This window comes from Capra hircus, chromosome 8, assembly GCF_001704415.2.
Source record: "Capra hircus breed San Clemente chromosome 8, ASM170441v1, whole genome shotgun sequence".
NCBI lineage: Eukaryota > Metazoa > Chordata > Mammalia > Artiodactyla > Bovidae > Capra > Capra hircus.
This window is the reverse complement of record NC_030815.1, coordinates 29,398,914-29,420,337: the sequence shown is the minus strand read 5'-3', so window position 1 is coordinate 29,420,337 and position 21,424 is coordinate 29,398,914. Positions and strand designations below refer to the sequence as shown.

Sequence of the window (21,424 nt, the reverse complement as noted above, 5' to 3'; positions counted from 1 at the left end):
AATACATTTGAATCCGTTCTGATGAGATGGATGAAACTGGAGCTGATTAGCCAGAAAGAAAAGCACCAACACAGTATACTAACACATATATATGGACTTTAGAAAGATGGCAATGATGACCCTGTGTGCAAGACAGCAAAAAAGACACAGATGTGTATAGCGGACTTTTGGACTCAGAGGGAGAGGCAGAGGGTGGGATGATTTGGGAGAATGGCATTGAAACATGTATACTATCATGTAAGAATCAAATCGCCAGTCTATGTCCGATGCAGGATACAGCATGCTTGGGGCTGGTGCACGGGGATGACCCAGAGAGATGTTATGGGGAGGGAGGTGGGAGGGGGGGTTCATGTTTGGGATAGCATGTACACCCGTGGTGGATTCATGTCAATGTATGGCAAAACCAATACAGTATTGTAAAGTAAAATAAAGTAAAAATAAAAATATTAAAAAAATAAAAAATAAATAAAAAATTAAAAAAAATCTTTTCTATTGTGACAAGTCCACTTTGGCTAATACACACATGCAAAAAAAAAAGCCCTTTACTTACTAATAAAATGTTTATACCTGCAACTCTATTTTTTGGAACTTACCTTAAATTAGTAGTTAAAAGAGAAAAATAGAGATGTTCAAAGAGCTATTTGTAATATATAGAAAAAACTGCATAGTAGATACTGATCAACAGAAAAATGATTAATTAAAATATGATGTAGTCACTAAACAGTGTACCAAACTATTAAAAACTATAAACATGAAGTTTGTAGCCATATAAAACTAAGCTAATTTTTAAAAGCAGGATACAAAATTATATGTACATTCTGTACACTGATTATAACTATAATTACACAGGCATACAAAAATGGTACTATATAAATGACTATGAGTAAGTTTCTCTTTAATTTCTAAACTTTTTGTAACTTTTTAGAATTAATTAGGACATATGTTCATAAATACATTACATTAAAAACATACTTACTGTGATGATGCCAATTAGTTGAGTATAAAACAGTCCAGTTATTCCAACTAACATTGTAATGCCCATAAAGGCAGCTAGTCTCATGATGGCCAATTCATGTCTAACAACAAAGAGGTCCTGTAAGAAAAAGAAAGTCTTAAAAGTAATTCAAAAATTACTTACAATTGCAATAATAATCAAGAACTGAGCCATAACAATTTCCCTTATTATCTTAAAAGAACTATACTCCCCTTTTATGAGTTTATTCCACTTTATAAATATATAAATATCTGAAATTGTCAAAACTAATTGTTTGTAGTTCACAGTAGCAAGCTGAAAAACAGGATTTTACTACTCTATTATCAGATAAAAACTCAATCCTAAAGTTGCAAATTACCCATGCTCATTTGCAGCAAAAAACAAAACATTCTTCAAAAATCAAGAAAAAAAACAGATGGTGCAGAATCTCTGGTTCAACAAACAAAAATTTTATTATGGCACTGGTAAAAAGCTTGAATGCACAAGTCTGATTCATAATATTAAAGTTCAAGTGGCCAAGATACCTAGAGATTATGTATTTTAGTCAAAATGAGAGGAACACACAAACAATAGGATCACATGAACAGCTCTCCTCAATCTCCCCTCATTCATCCATTCATTCATTCACTCATCCACCTACCACTGCCAAGCACTGAGCTATGTAAAAATGATAAAGGTATGGTCTGTGCCCTCAAGAAGTATGTAATTTATTCACAGAGAGAAGCCGACTTTGCAAAACCCCAGAACAATGAGATACATGTTTTAACAGGAATGTGTGCACAGAGGACAGGAGAAACAAAGGGGGATGCCTAGACTGAAAGGTTAGAAAGAGAAAAGCTGTGAGGGAAAACTGATTTTCCAGCCCAGGGCATGAAGAAGAGAGTCTTGAAGGTGATCCAAAGAAGCTGTGGCAGGAGGTCAGGAGAACAAGGAGAAGCCATTTCATTTACCCTCAGAGTTCTTTCCTTCTCTCTCCCTCCTCTGGATAGACTAGTCCAGTCAAGGGAGATGAAAGAACAAAGACTTCTGGAAGCCTGTTGCTGCGAAGCTTTGGAATGAAAAAGTCACGGTGGATAAAAAGCAACAAAGGAAGGGGAAGGACCCCAAAACATAACCATCCACATGCTTTTTCAATACTGATTCAGGTTAGGACTTAACAGTACTCTGGTGGCAATACCAGAAACAGGGAGGTCACTGAACATAATGATCTTGTTTGAAACAAAAGAACTGATGCTCTTCTATGTACCATAGGGATCATCCGCCAGGCTCAAGCACAACTCTGAGTCCACACTCAAACCACCCAGTTTATTAGCCGGGAAGAAATTAAAATTCACCAAGACACTTAAGAGGTTACGTAATAGTCACATATTAGGCAGTCATTTCAAAACTTCAGTAAAAAGAGAACAGAGAATCCCTACAACACATGTAAAGAGGAAAAGATGGGGCTATAAATGACACCACGAATTCAGTACAGTAAGCTCTTCTACAATGCTTTTTCAAAGCACAAATATGCTCCAATATGACTGATACATTAAGCAACAATTTGACCATAGCAAGGCTCTTGTGTTTGTTTATATGTGATTTTATCTGCAAGAAACCCAAGATGAACAATAAAACCTTTACCCAAGCCATACTGGAATACACAAAATACACACTGTCAAACATCTACCAGCTACCTCAACTTGTCATAAGTGTTATAAGTCACATTCATCCACAACTGGTATTAAATTTTCCCTCCAATTTCACGTGACTCTCCTCCCATCACTTGTAATAACTCACATAAGGCAACCCTTCTGGATACTCACTTCCACGAGAAAATTTTAGGTCTCTTCTAAGGTAAAACGCAATGTTCCTTGCAGCATATCTTAACTAGTTAACATGTAAGACCATGCTGCTGTTTTTATTAGGTGTCCTTTTTAAGTGTCACTGACAAAGTTTATGAATATTTTCATTTCTCTGCATAACCCTTATGGTTTTCTTTGAATGATTTTGCATAGTGGGGCAAATTTTAGGAATTCACACATTGTGCTATGTAGAGCTCACCCTAATAAAAAAACATACGGTCCCCAATTTACAATGGTTCACCTTATGACTTTTTGACTTTAAGATAGTGCAACTTCGGATATTTTTAATTTAGGATGGGTTTATCATGATGTATCCCACTGTAAGTCAAGGAAAATCTGTGACACATGTAACCAAATAAAATTCATCCTCTTTTTCCCCAGTGAAAAGATTAAAAAATTCTCTGCCAACTAGAATTTATACCTCTTAGGGATGAAGACGAGACTATAAAAGATCTATTTAAAATTATATTTATCCACTTAGATATACATTTATTATTAAGAGTATTTGTGTAAAATAGTAAAATAATTCAGAAATTGCTTTTTATCACTCTTTTTCAAAAAATGTATTTCAATCTTATACACACATAATTAACATAAGTACTAAATCCATACTTTGAGGCATTTAACACACATCTCCAGAGCACAACATCTTTCCTTCTGTCTTCGATTTTTCTTTTTTTTTTTTTTTTTTTTAGATACAGTACTTTTGAATCCAAAAATTGGCTTGGGAAATTTTATCTAAATCACAAGTACCCATTTGCTATTTAAAGCTTTACTACATAATCACTGTTAAGGCTGAATTATGGCTCTCCAAAAACTTGTATGTTGAAGTCCTCATCCCACCTCATCTTCAGTACTTCAGAATGTGACTGTATTTGGAGAAAAAGCCTTTAGAGAGCAGATGAAGTTAAAATGGGACGCTCAGGGCAGGCACTAATCCAACCTGACGAGTACCCTTATTAAGAGGGAACTGAGAAACCCAGGGAGACACCGTGCGTGCTGCAGCAGAGGCGAGACCACGCGAGGGTACAGCAACAAGGGGCCGCCTGCAGAAAGGCCTCCAGCGGAGCCAGAACTGCAGACGTCCCAGTCCTGGACTCCCAGGCTCCGGAACTATGAGAAAACGTCTTTCTGTCCTTCGTGTCCCCCAGTCTGTGGTGAACTATAACCTAGGAAACTAATAACACGTAACTGTGCTTATAGTTTTCATTTCTTCCCATTTTTGTTAAGAAATGTGTTTATACATAGATGAGCACAGAAAACACAGGTTCAGCTTAGAGAAAAGAACGTGGGCATCTGAGAACACACACAGACGCCCTCAGCGCATCTCTCCCCTCATCCAACCCCTCACCCCTGACTTAAGGGAAAGGTCGCTGACTGGCCCTTCAGACATTCCTGATGCTACGCTTCTGTTGCTTATTACAATGTCTTTTCATACTCCGAGTCTACTTTTTCATTCTCTTTACGGCAACTTTTGATAACCCCACATTCTTAATGCAGTCCAATTCATCAATCTTTTCTTTTAGTGCTTTTTTGTTTTGTATTTCGGAAATCTTTCCCAATCCTGAGGTAATAATGACATTCTCCTATATCATCTCCTAAAGCTTTTAAAAGCTTTATAATTTTGCCTGTCATATGTGGGTCACTCGTCCACGTGGAACTCATTTTTGTACACAGAGAAATACACAGTTCTGAATTTACTTTTATTGTATGGATATTCAATAGTCCCAGGATGGTTTATTTAAAAAGCTGGCCTTTCCTCAGTAATCAGAGGTCAAGTCTCCATACATGAATGAGTCTGATGTGGGCTCTTCTATTCAGCTTTCTTGGTTTATATGTTTATCCCAATACTAGTGAGCACATCTTTGTTACCATGGCTTTGTACTAACTCTCCATATCTAGGTGGCCAAATTATCCCAACTTGTTCTTTTTCAAGAATATCTTGTTATGGCGTTAAGAGACACAAACTACTAAGTATTAAATAGATAAGCAACAAGGATATATTGTTCAGGACAGGGAAATTCAGCCTTTGTATTGTTATAAATTTAAATGGAGTATAATCTATAACATATTGAATCACTAGTGTGTTACATCTGAAAATAAGATATTATGGTAAATGAGTTTGGGAACGCATGTAAGAATTAAAGATTTTAAAATTTTAAAAATAAAAAACTAAAAAAAAAATTTAATTAAAAAAAAATAAATAAAAAAGGAATTATTGGTTATTCTAAATACAGCTGACCGTTGAACAACACAGGGGTTAATCTGTATATAATTCATAGTAGGCAATCAATACCCACAGCTCCTCAGCATCAGGAGATTCAACCAACCGCTGGAGTAGTTACTACTGAAAATACACATAGGTAAGCAGTCCTGCATAGTTCCAATCTGTGTTGTTCAATGGTCAACTGTAATTTATATTTCCATAATAACTTTAAAATCAGATTTCAAGTTATGACATACACACTCAGACATAAACACACCTGACATATTCTCTCCACTAAGAGTCACAATTTTCCCCTAGAGGTCTTGTGCTTCTTCTAGTCAGATTTCCTTCAGGAACTTCCTATTTCTTGATTCAGTTATAAATAGTTCTGCCATTAATTTCACTGTCTAAAGCATTGCTTGCTGCCATTTAGAAGTAAAACTGATTTTTAAAAATATTTTATTAGAGTCACACTTCTTAAACTTTCTTTTAAAACCCCAAAGAATCTTTGAATAAATTATTTACACAATCATGACATCATGACTTTTACATATTTACACAAGAGTAATGATGGGCTTATTTATTTCAGCAGTTTTACTGTTTCCTCCTCCTTCTTGCCTCACTGTATAGACTAGAATTTCTAGCACTGTGTTTCATAACAATGGTTACGGGGGCACAGAGGCATCAATACCTTGTCCCGCAACTTGGAGGTCAACATTTTATCATTAAACAAGCTACAGCTGCTGTGTTGTGTTCTGTGTGTGGTTTTTGGTTGTTGGTTTGTTTTGGAACCATTTATCTCACTCAAAAAGCTCTCTAGTTCTAGTTTGCTAAGAGTTTATACATAAATGGAGGTTGAATTGTATCTTCGTCTTCATACATTGATATATGTAGTCTTCATACACCTGGGGATCTTCCCTAATCTGTTAGTGTGATAAAGTATACTGATTGATTTTCTAGTGTAAAAATAACCTTTCATTCCTAAGATAAACTTAACTTGTCCAGGCTGGTTATATATAACCAGATACAGTTGGCTAAAATTTTGTTTAGGGGTTGTTTATCTATGTTCATAATCAGACTAGTCTCATTTTCCTTCTTTTTCTTATTATCTTTGATAGGTTATATATCCAACATATGTTATACACATAAAATAAGTTGGGAAGAGTTTTCTCTTTACCTATTATTTTAATAAGTTTGCATAAGACTGGAATTATTGTTCCCTTTCACACATGACAGAGTTAGAACTCACTGGTAAATATGTGAATATTCTTTTCAGAAAAAGTTTTAACTACTCACTCATCATCATTATATTACCCATGTTTCCAGATTCTTCCTGCTGCTATACTATGTTTAGGATCAGGAAACTCAGTAATGCAGAGATGTCAATTATCCAAACTGATGTATAGAATTAATACAATCCCAATAAAATTCCCTCACCAGTAGAGTCCTACTGGTAGGAGTTTTTCACTTTCTTTTGATTTGTAAACTGCCAAGTAAGCGGTTTCTAAATTTCACTGGAAAAATAAAGGCAAAGGATAGCACAGCACTCCTATATAAAAAGCACAAGGGGAGGATTTGTTCTCCTGCATGCTTTCTCAGTAGGGGCAGTACTGCCCCCAGAAGAGAGAAAATTGGTTCCTGGAGGATAAAAAATCTTAGCTATTACAGTGATTTGTGGCTGTCCAAAATCAGTCCTACCTGATAAAATCTTATTCCTTTAGTATTTAACTTCACAGAGAGAAGAGGAGCAAGTGTCTAAAAAGGCTCCTGAGGGGAACAGAAATAATGGAAATAAAAAGGCTGAGAAACACTCCTACACTATATGACAAGATTTCTTATAAAACAACAGTTGTGGATTTTCCTGGTAGCGCACTGGATAAGAATCCACCTGCCAAAGCGGGTGGCACAGATTCCATCCCTGGCCCAGGAAGACTCCATGTGCCAGGGAGCACCTGCCCAATGTGCCACCACCAGAGGCCCTGCTCGGGGCCCACAGCCACTGCCACTGAAGCCATGCTCTTGGAGCCTGTGCTCTGCAACAAGGTAAGCCACTGCGGCGAAAAGCCCACACCCAGCAGCAGGAGTGCCCTGCTCACCGCAAGTAGAGGGAGCCTGTGCACAACCACAGAGACCCGGTGCAGCCGAAAATTAATGATTACTTTGCATTTTAAAAAGCCCTAAAAAAAAACAGTTGTAACACATGATATTGTACATGAGGTGGTGACCAAAACCATCCCCAAGAAAAAGAAATGCAAGAAGGCAAAGGGGTTCTCTGAGGAGGCCTTACAAATGGCTGAGAAAAGAGAAGTGAAAGGCAAAGGAGAGAGGGAAAGATATACCCCCCTGAATGAAGACTTCTAGAGAAATCAAGGAGAGAAAAGAAAGCCTTCTCAAGTGAACAATGCAAAGAAATAGAGGAAAACTACAGAATGGGAAAGACTAGAGATCTCTTCCAGAAAATTGCAGATACCAAGAGAACCTTTCATTCAAGGATGGGCACAATAAAGGATACAAACAGTATGGAAGCAACAGAAGCAGAAGATATTAACAAGAGGGGGCAAGAATACACAGAAGAACTTTACAAAAAAGATCTTAATGACCTGGATAACCACGATGGTTGATCACTCACCTAGAGCCAAACATCCTAGACTGTGAAGTTAAGTGGGCCTTAGGAAACATCAGTACAAAGCTAGTGGAGGTAATGGAATTCCAGCTGAGCTATTGCAAATCCTAAAAGATGATGCTGTTAAGTGCTGCACTCAATATGCCACCAAATTTGAAAAACTCAGCAGTGTCCACAGGGCTGGAAAACGTCAGTTTTCATTCCAATCCCAAAGAAGGGCAATGCCAAAGAATGTTAAAACTATCATACAATTGTACTCATTTCACATGCTAGCAAGGTAATGAATGCTCAAAACCCTTCAAACTAGGCTTTAACATTACATGAACTGAGAAATTCCAGATGTACAAGCTGGATTTTGAAAAGGCAGAGGAACCAGAGATCAAATTGCCAACATCTACTGGATCATAGGAAAAAAGCAAGGTAATTCCAAGAAAACATCTAGCTTGGCTTCACTAACTATGTGAAAGCCTCTAACTGCATGGATCACAACAAACTGTGCAAAATTCTTGAAGAGATGGGAATACCAGACCATCTTACCTGTCTCCTGAGAAACCTGTATGCAGGTCAAGAAGCAACAGTTAGAACCAGACGTGGAACAATGAATGGACTGGATGAAAACTGGGAAAGGAGTACATCAAGGCTGTATATTGTCACCCTGCTTATTTAATTTACATGCAGAGTACATCACTTGACCGGGCTGGATGACTCACAAACTAGAATCAAGATTGCAGGGAGAACTATCAACAATCTCAGATATGCAGATGACACCACTCCAAAGGCAGAAAGCAAAGAACTAAAGAGTTTCTTGATGAGGGTGAAAGAGGAGAGTGAAAAAGCTGGCTCAATATTAAAAAAAAAACAAGATCATGGCATCCAGTCCCATCACTTCATGGCAAACAGAAGGGGAAAAAGTGGAAACAGTGACAAATTTTATTTTCTTGGGCTCCAAAATCACTGTTGATGACTACAACCACTAAATTAAAAGATGGTCACTCCTTGAAGGAAAAGTTATGACAAAACTAGACAGTGTATTAAAAAGCAGAGCTATCCCTTGGCCAAAGGTCTGTATAGTCAAAGCTACGGTTCTTCCAGTAGTCACATATGGCTGTGACAGTTGGACCATAAAGAAGGCCGAGTGCTAAAGAATTGATGCTTTCAAACTGTGGTGCTGGAGAAGACTGAAACTAGAGCACTTTCTAACACCATACACAAAAATAAACTCAAACTGGATTAAAGATCTAAACGTTTAAGACCAGAAACTATAAAACTCCTAGAGGAGAACATAACGCAAAACACTCTCCGAGAGTCCCTTGGACAGCAAGGAGATCAAACCAGTCAATACTAAAGGAAATCAACCCTGAATATTGGCTGGAAGGACTGATGCTGAAGCTCCAATACTATGGCCACCTGACGTGAAGAGCCACCTCACTGAAAAGATTGAAGGTAGGAAGAGAAAAGGATGACAGAGGATGAGATGGTTGGATGGCATCACAGACTTAATGGACATGAGTTTGAGCAAACTGCAGGAGCTAGTGTAGGATGGGGAAGCCTGGCGTGCTGCAGTCCATGGGGCTGCAAGGAGTCGGACATGACTGAGCAACCAACACATACAGGGCTTTCTCTTAAGATCTGTTTTCTTGTCCATCTATACTCACTCCCGAGATTATCTCCTATCAGGTTCCATGGCTTTAAGTGCCATCTTTATACTAAAGGCCCCAAACTAATATACCTAGCTCACACCACTCTATTGAAATCCAGACTTCTATATCTTAACATCTATATGTCTACTTAACATCTGTTCTTGGATACTGAATTGGTACCTCAACAGATACAAAATTTTTTAACTTTTTCCTAAAATTAAGTCTTCCTCCAGGTTCCTCCCTCTCAGTAAATGGTATCTCTATTCTTCCAGTTCAGGATATAAAACCTTGCAGTCATACTTAGCTTGTCACTTTCTATCTCATATCCCACATCCAAATCATCTCCAAATCCTGTTAGCTCTCAAACTATAAGGCACCACTTTTCAACACGGCCACTATCCCCTATCCACTGCCATCTTGTTGGGACTGTATTTTAATAGTCTAGTAACTGATCTTTTTGTTGCCATCATTGTCCCTAAATTTATTCTTCCTAGCAATCAGTTTTCCTTCAAAAATGTAAATGAGTTTGTGTAATTTTGCTAGAAATCCTTCAATAGATTCCAAAGTCTCAATCTTTAAATTAAACCTCCTGACAAAACAAAGTCTCGCCTCCAATCCCAGCTCTCACTGCTCTCAGTTATCTCCTATTACTGCTGCCCTACCTCTTTCCACTCAAGATACACTGGCCTCCTTACTGTACCTTGAAAATATCAAGCACGCTCCCACCTCACATTCTTGGCATGGGATCTTTCCTCTCTCTGGAAGGCTCTTCCTCCCAGTATCAGTGACATGCTTGAGTTTCAGATCTCTGCTCTAGTGTCAATATGAGAAAGGCCTCCTGTGACTGTATCAGCATTACTTTCTATCCCTTACCCACTTTTGTTATACATTTCATAATACTAACCTTATACCATATATTTGCTTATCACCTGGCTCCTCCAATTAGGATGTAGGCTCCTTAATTCATGAACTTTACTGTGGTCTCTGCTGCATCTTCAGAGCCTAGAAGAGGCACCGTGCACAGAGAAGACGCTTGACAAATTATTTTTTAACTGATTCATGAGTGTTCTTCAAAATTTTTGAAAATAAACAACTGTTTTACAAAGAAAATTTTACATCCAAAGTGGTAATAGTCTTAATCAGTAGAAAGCAATTTTATTCATAACTATTATTTCTAAGTTACTTTCTGGCTTTTTTTTTTTTTGCTGGCCCGGGATGCGGGATCTTAGCTTCCCAACCAAGGATCAAACCTGTGCCCCCTGCAGTGGAAGCACGTAGTCTTAACCACTGGACCACCACAGAAGTCCCCGTTTTCTGTGTTTTTATGAGACTAGCCTGAAAATTAACATGAGAGGTATTTGTGATCTTTCTGCTACTGTGAAGGGGTTTGTCAGCCTCCACATCACTGCGCTTTGTGCCAATCCATCCTCTTTTGTAAGGGATGGCACTATGCATTGCAGCACATTTAGCAGCAGCCCTGCTAAATGCCCGCAGCACTCTCCCAGTTGTGACCATCACAAGTATCTCCAGATATCCTTACCAAACTCTGCCTTCTTCCCCCACTGTACTCCTGGCAGGGGTTTGTTTTCTGTTTTTCAAAAATGAAAATAGCTAAGATCACAACTAAGATATCTAAAATATACAGATTTGAATTTTGAAAATGGCTAAATAACCAACTTCACATGCTGAGGTTAGGTTCATGTGGCACTTGCTTTTGCATAAAGTAAAATCCTACCATATATGTACAGTTAGCAGCACTTTCTGGGATGGGCTTCAGCTTCAATTTTATTACAATCGAATCACAAAAGAAGTTATAGGATTATACTGTATATAAAAAAAAAGGATTATACTGTATTGTACTCTCACCTCCAGTCTCCAAGTAAAATGTACTTTTCAGTTTTGTTAAATCCTAGTGGAAATTAATATCTGAATGGAAAAAAAAATCACTCTTCATACCTGACTCAAGGCTCTTGCTGAGTGATCAGAATTATACATTAAATTTGGATACAGATATAAATGCAGCTTTCTCAGGGAGCAAATTTCACTGGCACCTGACTGCCAGGTTCATGGCTGAAGGTAAAATATCTCAGAAAAATAATTTTGTCTGCCTTCCTATCTTTTACCAGGAAAAACTCTAGAAAAGTTAGAGCAAATTGGTAAGAAAGCAGGATACTATACTTTCTTGCTATATGCATCTGATAAAAAATGAGAGATGAGTGAGATTATAAAATTGCATTTAACCACTTAAACTCACAGTGACTAAAAGATTCTCACAGAGAAATTAAAATGCTAAGTTTTTACACTAAGTGTAATAATATTCATAAATAATTAGCTATATAGAATTTAATGAGGACATACATTCAGGAGACATGGTACTGCAAAGCAAGGTCAAGATTTAGTATAAAGTTTCTTTGTTCCACCTCAGTAAAAGCACAAGGATATACGACATATAGAACTGACAATTGTTAGAACAGTAGGGTATTCTTATATAGTTTTTTTTTACACATATTAACTAATTATACATCTGACACTATACCTTTCAAGCAAAAAAAGAAAAAGGAAAGAAAAATTTACCAAGAGATGCTACTTCGACCAGCATTTCAGGAAAGAGACAAAACAAATTATCTCTATACTTATTAATGAAATAACTTTCATTTCATATTTATCTCAATTTCACACTATTTTTGGCTATTCTTGCCAAAAATAAGCTAAATACATATTGCCAGAAATTTTATTCATTCTAAAATGTCCACAATAAATGACTCTATATAAATATAGCGTAAAGCCTAAATCATTTTTTAAAATAGCAATAAATAATTGAAGTACTCAGTATACTTTAAGATTGATTATATAAGAAGATTAAACTAAACTATAAAGAGATTTATTAATACTCAAAGCTACCTGCAACCAAGTCCTCTAGCTACTTCTATTCTTTGTTAGCCAAAAATCTATGCAAATAACTCCATGGCAAGGTTCTATCTGACATCAATCCCTAGCAACACTATTAGATAGGAGCTAATTGGAATAATAATAATGCATCTTCCTAGCAGAAGAGTTGGCTGGACTGCTAAACACTATTTATTTCCCTCTCCTGAATACTGGCAATATGTCCTTTATTGAAATTCTCTCCCATCCTTTCCCACTTCTGTAACTTACCCCGTAGCCTTAAATGCAATTAATATATTAGTTTTCCCCCTTCATATAAAAATAGATACAAAAGAATCAACTAAAAATTACCTGAATCTACTTCATCTAAAAACAATTTAAAAGATGTAACTTCAGAACTGTGCCACAAATGATTAGTTGCATAAACTCTATGCTAATAGTTACAGATTATTTAAGAAAGAAAATAATCTCTCATTTTCTCACATAGAAACAATGTAGAGATAGTACTGCCTACAGTGTGTGATTGCCAGCAGGTATATACTTTCTAAAATATTTCTAACTTTCTATGATGCTTTTATAACATGTATTTTGACAATCTTTACATTAGATTAACTACTAAAAATGTGCTGATTCAATTAAAAATGAAAACAGCCAAGTATGAATTTACCAATCAGGAGATCCAATAAGATTTCTCTGGAGATTTTGTGGATGTTTGACTGTTTTTTAAACTGCTGAAAAATCTTCCTCAGGGTAAAGTGCAAACAGTCAAATAGTAACTTGATAAGTACAGAAAGCATACTGACTCAGGCATAGACAGAAATGGACCCAAACACACCTCTGGCAGGTGGGATAATTCTCTGCTTAGACAAGTTACTGGACCTCTCTAAATCTCAGTACCTTTTCTGTGCAATGGGAACCACACTACTTATCCTCTCATGGTATTTTAAGAGAGTTGACATTTTCCACTAATTCAACTATTACAAATCAAGAAAAATATAAAGCAAAATTCCTGAAATAAATGAATGAAATATTCATGGATCAATAAATAGTGAACTATAGAAAGCATACTCCCTAATTATAATGATACCTTCCCTCATATTTAATTAAAATGTTATAATTTTCTAATAATGGTTTTGGTAAACAATTAGCATACAATAAGATCAACTACATTTTTATAACTTATTCTGTTAATTATTAAACTATATTTTTACAATTTAACAAGATGCCAAATGACCAGATATTTGCTTATAAACATTTAAAATTTATTTAAAATGTAAAAAATAGTCAAACAGAGACTCTGACCAAAGAAAATTTATTTTCTTTAATATCTATCCGTTTTATTAATTTAAAATGCCAAATTGCTCCCCAACCTACAAGTTTTGAAATCTTTTAAGATGATTTTCATCCTAATCATGCTTAAAGGAAGACATTATTTTCAAGAGTATTTTAAATAAAAAATAACATTATAGTGGCATGATAAATACAAATGATGGTTGAATTAATCTGACATCTAATATTTGAAAAACTCCTACAAATATATCCAAGTTTATAATTTTTATTAATTTTGGATTCTGTGATTCTAACTGAAAATGTTTTATTTATCCCCATTTATTTAGAAAGATACCTATTACTTATGTTCCTGCAATTTTCTAAATATGAATTTTTGTCTCAATATTACCTGAGAATTTATAGAGATTTTTTAAAATTACTATTCACAAAGAAGATGGTAATATTAATTCTTCTTGGGTTTGTATACCTTCTTTAGTATAAGACTTAGGCTATAAATCAATATTTACAACACAAAAATAAATCCTGATTTGGGGCACTGATTCATGGTGAATAAATTCCTTGTCTTCCTTTCTTCTTATTACCCCTTTCTCTAACTAAGGGATATATTAAAGCATTTCCTTAAAACTTCACATAGTAAAAACACATAAATCCTTGGAAGCCCATGATAGGTGGATATTTTAAAAGTAAAGATTAAGAAGAAATCTAAAAAGCATTAAGTTACTCTCAAAAACAAAGGGGTTATTACAAAGCTATTAAAACAATCCAGCAGAGAATGTACTTTCCTGAAAAGGCAAAGCCAAGAGAAGAGAGAAATGGAAGAAAATCAGGTTCCAAACCCTTTACTTCCCAGAGTTTGTGAACCGGCCTGCTTTCTCTCAATTCTTTGTTTCTTGTGCATTTAACCAATAATCTACCAGTTTTCTCCTAAATACTGGTTAAGTAACATAACCACAAGTTTAAAAGTCAGTCTTTTTCTCTTGTTTAATGAACACTTTCACAATTTAAGAAAAAGAAAAAAAGAAACAAAAACCTAAGCAAGAGTTGTTAACACTTTCTTTTCCCACCTAGAGAATAAGCACTCAGCTTTAGAACTGAAGATGGTCTAGAAAAGATATATGCTGCCATCTACCTACCTGAAGGGGCATAAAGGAAATACACACTAAAGCTTTCACTTCCTCTGGCTGACAGAATACAGGGTCAGAGACCACAGCATACTTTGATTGTACTTTTTCTCCACAAGAAAGAAGGACAGTAACCAGTAACACAATCTCCAAAGATAATTAGGGATATCTGGGGATCTTTATACCATAGCCCAAATAACAGAAAAGAACAGCAAGTTTTATGAAGGTTTCTGATACTATCAAAACAACTTTACATACAAAACAAAGAGCTGGATATACTTTTTTTCTTTGTTTTAGAGAAAAATGAGAGACACGCAAGGGCTTAGGAAAAAATGGATGGGGTAGGATTGTTTGAAGAATATTCCACTATAAAACACTACTGTATAAAAAACACTAATAGTGATTTTTGTACTGAAATTACTGGCAATTTTCTGCCTTTATCGAAAATATGATAAATGTCATTACCAAAAAAAAAATAATAATAATAACCTGCTATAGTAAGGAGAGTTTTCTATTATTTAGACTTAAGAAAATTTTCTATAGAGTTTATTAGTATCTTAGAACAAATGTGACCTTAAAACCAATTTCCAATTAACTGCCTCAAGCCTTTCAGCCTTTTGTTATTCTATTGTCCAGCAACGATTTCCTTCGTTTCTCCATCTGGTTTAACTCTATTGATACTATAAAGTCCACCACCAGTTTAATTCTCTACAGCACGACAACAGCTCTCAAACCTTACAGTTACAGGAGCATTCTTCTGTACAACTCCAAAGGATACTGTTTATATAGATTAAGATATGAGTGCTGTCTCCTGGAGTTGTGCAGTTAGGAAGCAATGATAAAAATCACCTGGGAAGAAATTTTTAAACAAAACTATATGCCAATGATACTTATGAAAGAGGAGATTGTATGAGAATAACCCTACCAATAAGAACACTACTAAAAATCAGATAAAACTCAATTAATTGGTAAATAAGCAGCTGACTGAAGACACTGAGAAGCGGCCAAAGATGACCAACATCCCAGGAAAGGTAGAAATGCACTAAGGTGAGTCCTACATTCCACACTGTTTTTCACCTGGAGGTAACTGTCAACTCATAAACAGTACTGCATGAAAGGTCAAGTAGAAGTGGAGGCCCAGAGCCTTCTACAGTCCCCCAGAGCTGGGGAAACAACACAGCCGAAGCCACTGTACACACTGAAGTTTCCAGCTGAAAAACCCTGCAAGGGCTGCAACATAAGAGAAAGGAGAAACGGAAACTAGTTCTTCACGAAGACAAAACCCAAATTGTAAGCCCTTACAAAGTCTCAACAAACGTAGTAAATTTCATCTTCAAAAGAACTGCTGTACTAAGACCAATGTTCTGTTATTTAGCCTTAGAAATATTTATTACACAAATTTTTGGCTGGATCAAGATGAGTCCTCTCTTATCGACTGTCCACAAAGACAAGTAAATTGTATCTTGAAAAAGAAAGCATCAACCAGGTCTTCTAAAATTTGTCATATAAAATGCCTAGTATCTAACAAAACTTATCAGATGTAACAGAAGAAAGAACAAATATCTGAAACTAAAAGAGAAAAGAAAAAAGTCAGCAGAAACAGATTCACAAGTGGATCTCAACACTGAAGATATCAGACATAAACATTAAAAGAACTTGCATTAAAATGTTCAAAATTTAATGACAAATGAAGAATTTCACCAGAGAAGTGATCTATGAAAAAATGGAAATTCTAACAGTGAGAAATATTGTACAAAGCCAGTATTAACCAGATATAAAAACCAAATAACACTAAAAGTATAGACACCATATACTGACAAACAAAGATGTAAAATTCCCCAACAAAATATTAGCAAGCCAGATTCAACAATACGTTAACAGGATCACACACCATGATCAAGTGGGATTTAATTCCAGGGATGTAAAGATGCTTCAACATCTGCAAATCAATCAGTGATTGATTGTATCAATACACTACATTAATAAACTGAAGGATAAATATATGATCTTCTCCAAGGACACAGAAAAGTACTTGACAAAATTCAACATCCATTCATGATAAAAACTCAACAAACCAGGTATAGGGGTGAACATATTTCAATATAATAAAGGCCATATATGACAAGCCCACAGAAACATCACGCTCAATAAAAAGCTGAAAGGTTTTCCTCTAAGATCAAGAATGAGACAAGAACCACCATTCTCATCATGAATATTCAACACTGGATATCAAAACAATTAGGCAAGCAAAAGAAATAAGATATTCATTTAGAAAGGAAGAAGTAAAACTGACATTACTGGCAGATTACATAGTATTACATATAGAAAACCTAGAGACCACCAAAAAAAGTGTTAGAACTAATAAATAAATCCATAAACCTGCAGAATACAAAATTAATATACAAATATCATTCACATTTCCATAAACTAATAATAAACTATCAGAAAGTTAAGAAAATAATGCTATTGATAACTGTATCAAAAAGAATAAAATACCTAGGAATAAATTTAAACAACAAGGTGAAAGATCTGTTCAGTGAAGAAACTTATGAAAGAAATTGAATTGAAGACAACTAACAAATGGAAAGCTCTTCAAGGCTCACAGGTTGGAAAAATTAAATATTCTTAAAATGGCCATAGTACTCAAGCAGTTTACAGATTCAACGCAATCCCTATCACAATTTTGACTTCATTTTTTCACAGAAATAGAACAAATAATTCTGTGTATAGAACCACAAAATATCTCAAATGACCAAAGTGATCTTAAGAAAATCCAAGCTGGAGGCATCTCATTTCCTGATTTGAAAATACATTACAAAGCTATGGCAATCAAAACGGTATGATACTGACATAAAAAGACACTGAGATCAATAGAACTGAACAGACAGCTCAGAAAAAGAAAACAAAAAACACTCTTACGTGGTCAATTAACTTATGACGAAGAAGCCAGGAAGAGTCAATGGGGAAAGGACAGTCCCTTCAATAAACGGTTCTCAAGAAACTGGACAGTAACATGCAAAAGAATGAAACTGGATCCCTACTTTATACTATACACAAAAATCAGCTCAAAATGATTCAAAGACTTGAATGTAAAACCTGAAACCATAAAACTCATAGAAGAAAGGGTTTGGGGTAAGCTCCATTAAACTGGTCTTGGCAATGATTTTTTTGGATTTGATACCAAAAACAAAGTTACCAAAGCAAAATAAACTAGTGTGTGGCTACATCAAACTAAAAACCTTTTGCACAGCATAGGAAACCACCAACGAAATGAAAAGGCAACCTATGTGATGTGTAAAATTATTTGCAAATCATCTCTCTAATATGGGGTTAATATTCAAAATACATAAAAAACTCATATAACTCAACAGAAAAAAAAATGATTAAAAAAATGGCCGAGTACCTGAATAGCCACTTTTCCAAAAATATACTGATAGCCAACAGGGAAATGAAAAGGTACTCAATATCACTAATCATCTGGGAAATCCAAATCAAAACCATGAGATTATCACCTCACACCTGTTAGATTAGAATGGCTATCATCAAAAAGTAAAAGGTAAGTGTTAACAAGGATGTGGAGAAAGGGAACCCCTTTTGCACTGTTGGTGGGAATGTAAACAGCTATAGCCACTAAGGAAAGCAGTATGCAGACCTCTCAAAAAATTAAAACCAGAACTACCATATGACCCTGCAACTTTACTTCTGGGTATATATGCAAAGGAAATAAAAACAGGATATCAAAGAGATATCTGCACTCCCATGTTCACTGCAGCATTATTCACAATAGCCAAGATATGGAAGCAACCGAGGCATCCATTAATGGACAAATGAATAAAAAAGATGTTTTACACACACACACACACACACACACACACACACACACACACGATGGAATACTATTCAGCCATGAGAAAGGAGGAGATCCTGCTATTTCTGATAACATGGATATACCTTGGTGGCATTACACTAAGTGAAATAAGCCAAATGGTATCACTTACCTGTGGATAAGTTAACTCTAGAAACTGAAAGTAGGAGAGTTCCCAGGGGCTGGAGTTGGGGTAAAAGGGAGAGATAGGTAAAAGGGTACAAATTTTAGGTGTAAGATGAACAAGGTCTAAAGGACCTAATATAAAACATGGTAACTACTGTTTTATCACCATATTGCACAACTGAAATTAACTGAGAGAGAAGACTTAAATGTTCTCATAAAAAAGATTAATATGTAAGGCGACATTTGTGTTAACTAGATGCAGGAATCCTTTTAAAGTATATGTGCTGTGCTAAGCTGCTTTAGTCGTGTCCAACTCTTGGCGACCCCATGGACAGTAGCCTGCCAGGCTCCTCTGTCCATGGGATTCTCCAGGCAAGAATACTGGAGTGGGTTGCCATGCCCTCCTCCAGGGGATCTTCCCGACCCAGGGATCAAACCCAGGTCTCCCGCATTGCAGGCAGATTCTTTACTGGCTGAGCCACCAGAGAAGCCCTTCAAACTGTATACATACATCAAATTATCATAATGCACAATTTATCTTATAAATTTATTCATTAATTATGCCTCAACAAAGCCAAATAATATAAATAACTAAATCATAAAAGCAGTTAGAGAGAAAGACACATTACTTCAATGAATGAACTATAAAACTAACAACTGACTTTACAGCAGAAATCATGGAAACCAGGAGACAAGGAAATAATATCTTTTAAAATCTGAAAATAACTCTAAACCTATAATTCTACGCCAAGCAAATAAATCATTCAAAAATAAAAGAGAAATAAAGACATTTTCAGGTGAACCAAAAACTGGCAAAATTTGTTTCAGTACACTTCCACCAAAAGGCAGGAAAAAATATTCTCAGAAAGCAGCTTAGAAACTTATGAAATCATGAAGGATCAATAAAGCATCAATATGTGGGTAACTCTAAACAAATACTGACTTTATATAACATATACATTATAACGCATAATTTATAAAATTAAATCTTATCATTATGAGTTTTATTTCTACATCTATTTTATGCCCCTACAATACCAAAAATGATGATGATAGGAGGGGTTCTAAGGCTACTCCATTTATTATCTTGGTAATGTTTAAAGTATCAATTTATATTAAATTTCAGAAAACCAAGGAAGAATGTTTTGATCTCTGGGAAAACCATTTTTAAAAGAGTAAAAGAGAAAAAGCCTCAGAAGGGATATGTTGGAAATTTCTTTCAGTTGAAAATTTCAAAGCAGATAAGAAAAGGAGAAAAATGGAAACAAAGAACAGAGGGGTGAAGTAAAAAATAACTAGTAGAATGATAGGATTAATATCAGTCAAAATAAATGAAATAGACCATTTCAATTAGAAGACAAAGATTATCAAACTAGACTTCAAAAACGAGAGAAATATTTGGTGTCTATAAGACACAAAGACAACTGATAAAGGTTATAAGTAAAAAGTTGAAAATACTAACCAAAAGAATAATATAGCCAAATTAGTAACAGAAAACACAAGGCAAGATAATTACTGCAGATGAAAAGGTATAATTTATGATACCAGAGTAAACTCATTAGAACAGTATTAGAATTCCAAGATTGTATGTACCTAGTGTGTCACTTCAGTCATGTTGCAACCCAAAGGACTGTAGCCCACCAGTTTCCTCTGCCTGTGGGATTCTCCAGGCAAGAATACTGGAGTGGGTTGCCACACCCTTCTCCAGGGGATCTTCCTGACCCAGGGATCAAACCTGAGTCTTTTAGGTCTCCTGCAGGTAGGTTCTTTACCACTAGTGCCACCTGGGAAGCCCTATGTACCTGGAAACATAGCTTTAAATTACCAACATCTTAATCAATGAAATGATTAGAATTCATTTCAGTGAATGCTAAGTACTATTGAACATTCATTTTCCTTCAGATCCTTGGAATATTTAGGGCTATATATTTCAAGGATCTAAAGGAAAGTTCAATCCCTGGGTCAGGAAGATACCCTGGAGAAAGAAATGGCAACTCACTCCAGTATCCTTGCATAGGAAATCCCATGGACAGAGCAGCATGGTGGGCTACAGTCCATGGGATTGCAAAGAGTCGGAGACGACTGAGTAACTAACACACCAGTAAGTTTAAGTAGGTTAAAGACACCAGTAATAAACATACTATATAAAAACAGTATTAGTCAAACATAATAGTCTTTTCTTATACTGGATAACACTATGGTAAAATTCTCCTGTCCATATACCTAACTTAAAAATATTATGAATCACTTCATTCAGAAAATACACCATTAACAGGGTTAAAACACAAAGGATTTTTCAATAGGATGCCAAATGCTCTCAGAAATATCATAACATAAACCCTTTGGGTTTCAATTTCATTACCTCTAACATGAAGGTAATTATAAAAACATCCTACTTACTACAACAAAGATACTATAAACCTTGAACAATTCCTGCTCAGCACTACTAGCTAAAACTCTGTCAGGTCCCTAGAACTATCTGTAATTTACTGCTATTACCAAAGTAGCTTTATTACAACCAATATGATAGAGCTAATTATTTGATTTTCATCTGGTAATCCTACTAACAATAATTATGATTTTTAAGAATTTTAGAATTACCTGTATTGTTTCTACAAGTGATTGCTCTAAAGAAACTCAGGTTTGAATTTTTAAAACCCAACTGTACTGCCTTTTTATATTTTCATCCTGGACTTTACATTTCTTAATAAACCTTTACTACGCTGCTAGTCTTTTGTCAGTATGCATGTAAATACACGTCTATATATATGTTTCTAAGTATATTAGTATCATCTGTAATCAGTTTTTCCATTTAAAAAAGTGCTCTTT

The 21,424-nt window shown here is 35.5% G+C and overlaps 1 protein-coding gene across 4 annotated transcripts in view; it reads right to left on the bottom strand.

The window, feature by feature from the left end:
- Positions 1-21,424, bottom strand: part of ZDHHC21 (zinc finger DHHC-type containing 21) — a 69,229-nt gene that overhangs the window by 19,135 nt on the left and 28,670 nt on the right. For all 4 annotated transcript variants that reach the window (XM_018051948.1, XM_018051947.1, XM_018051949.1 and 1 more), the window contains one exon: positions 977-1,093. In XM_018051948.1, coding sequence (XP_017907437.1) covers positions 977-1,093 — 117 coding nt within the window. The remainder of the gene's footprint in view (positions 1-976; positions 1,094-21,424) is intronic.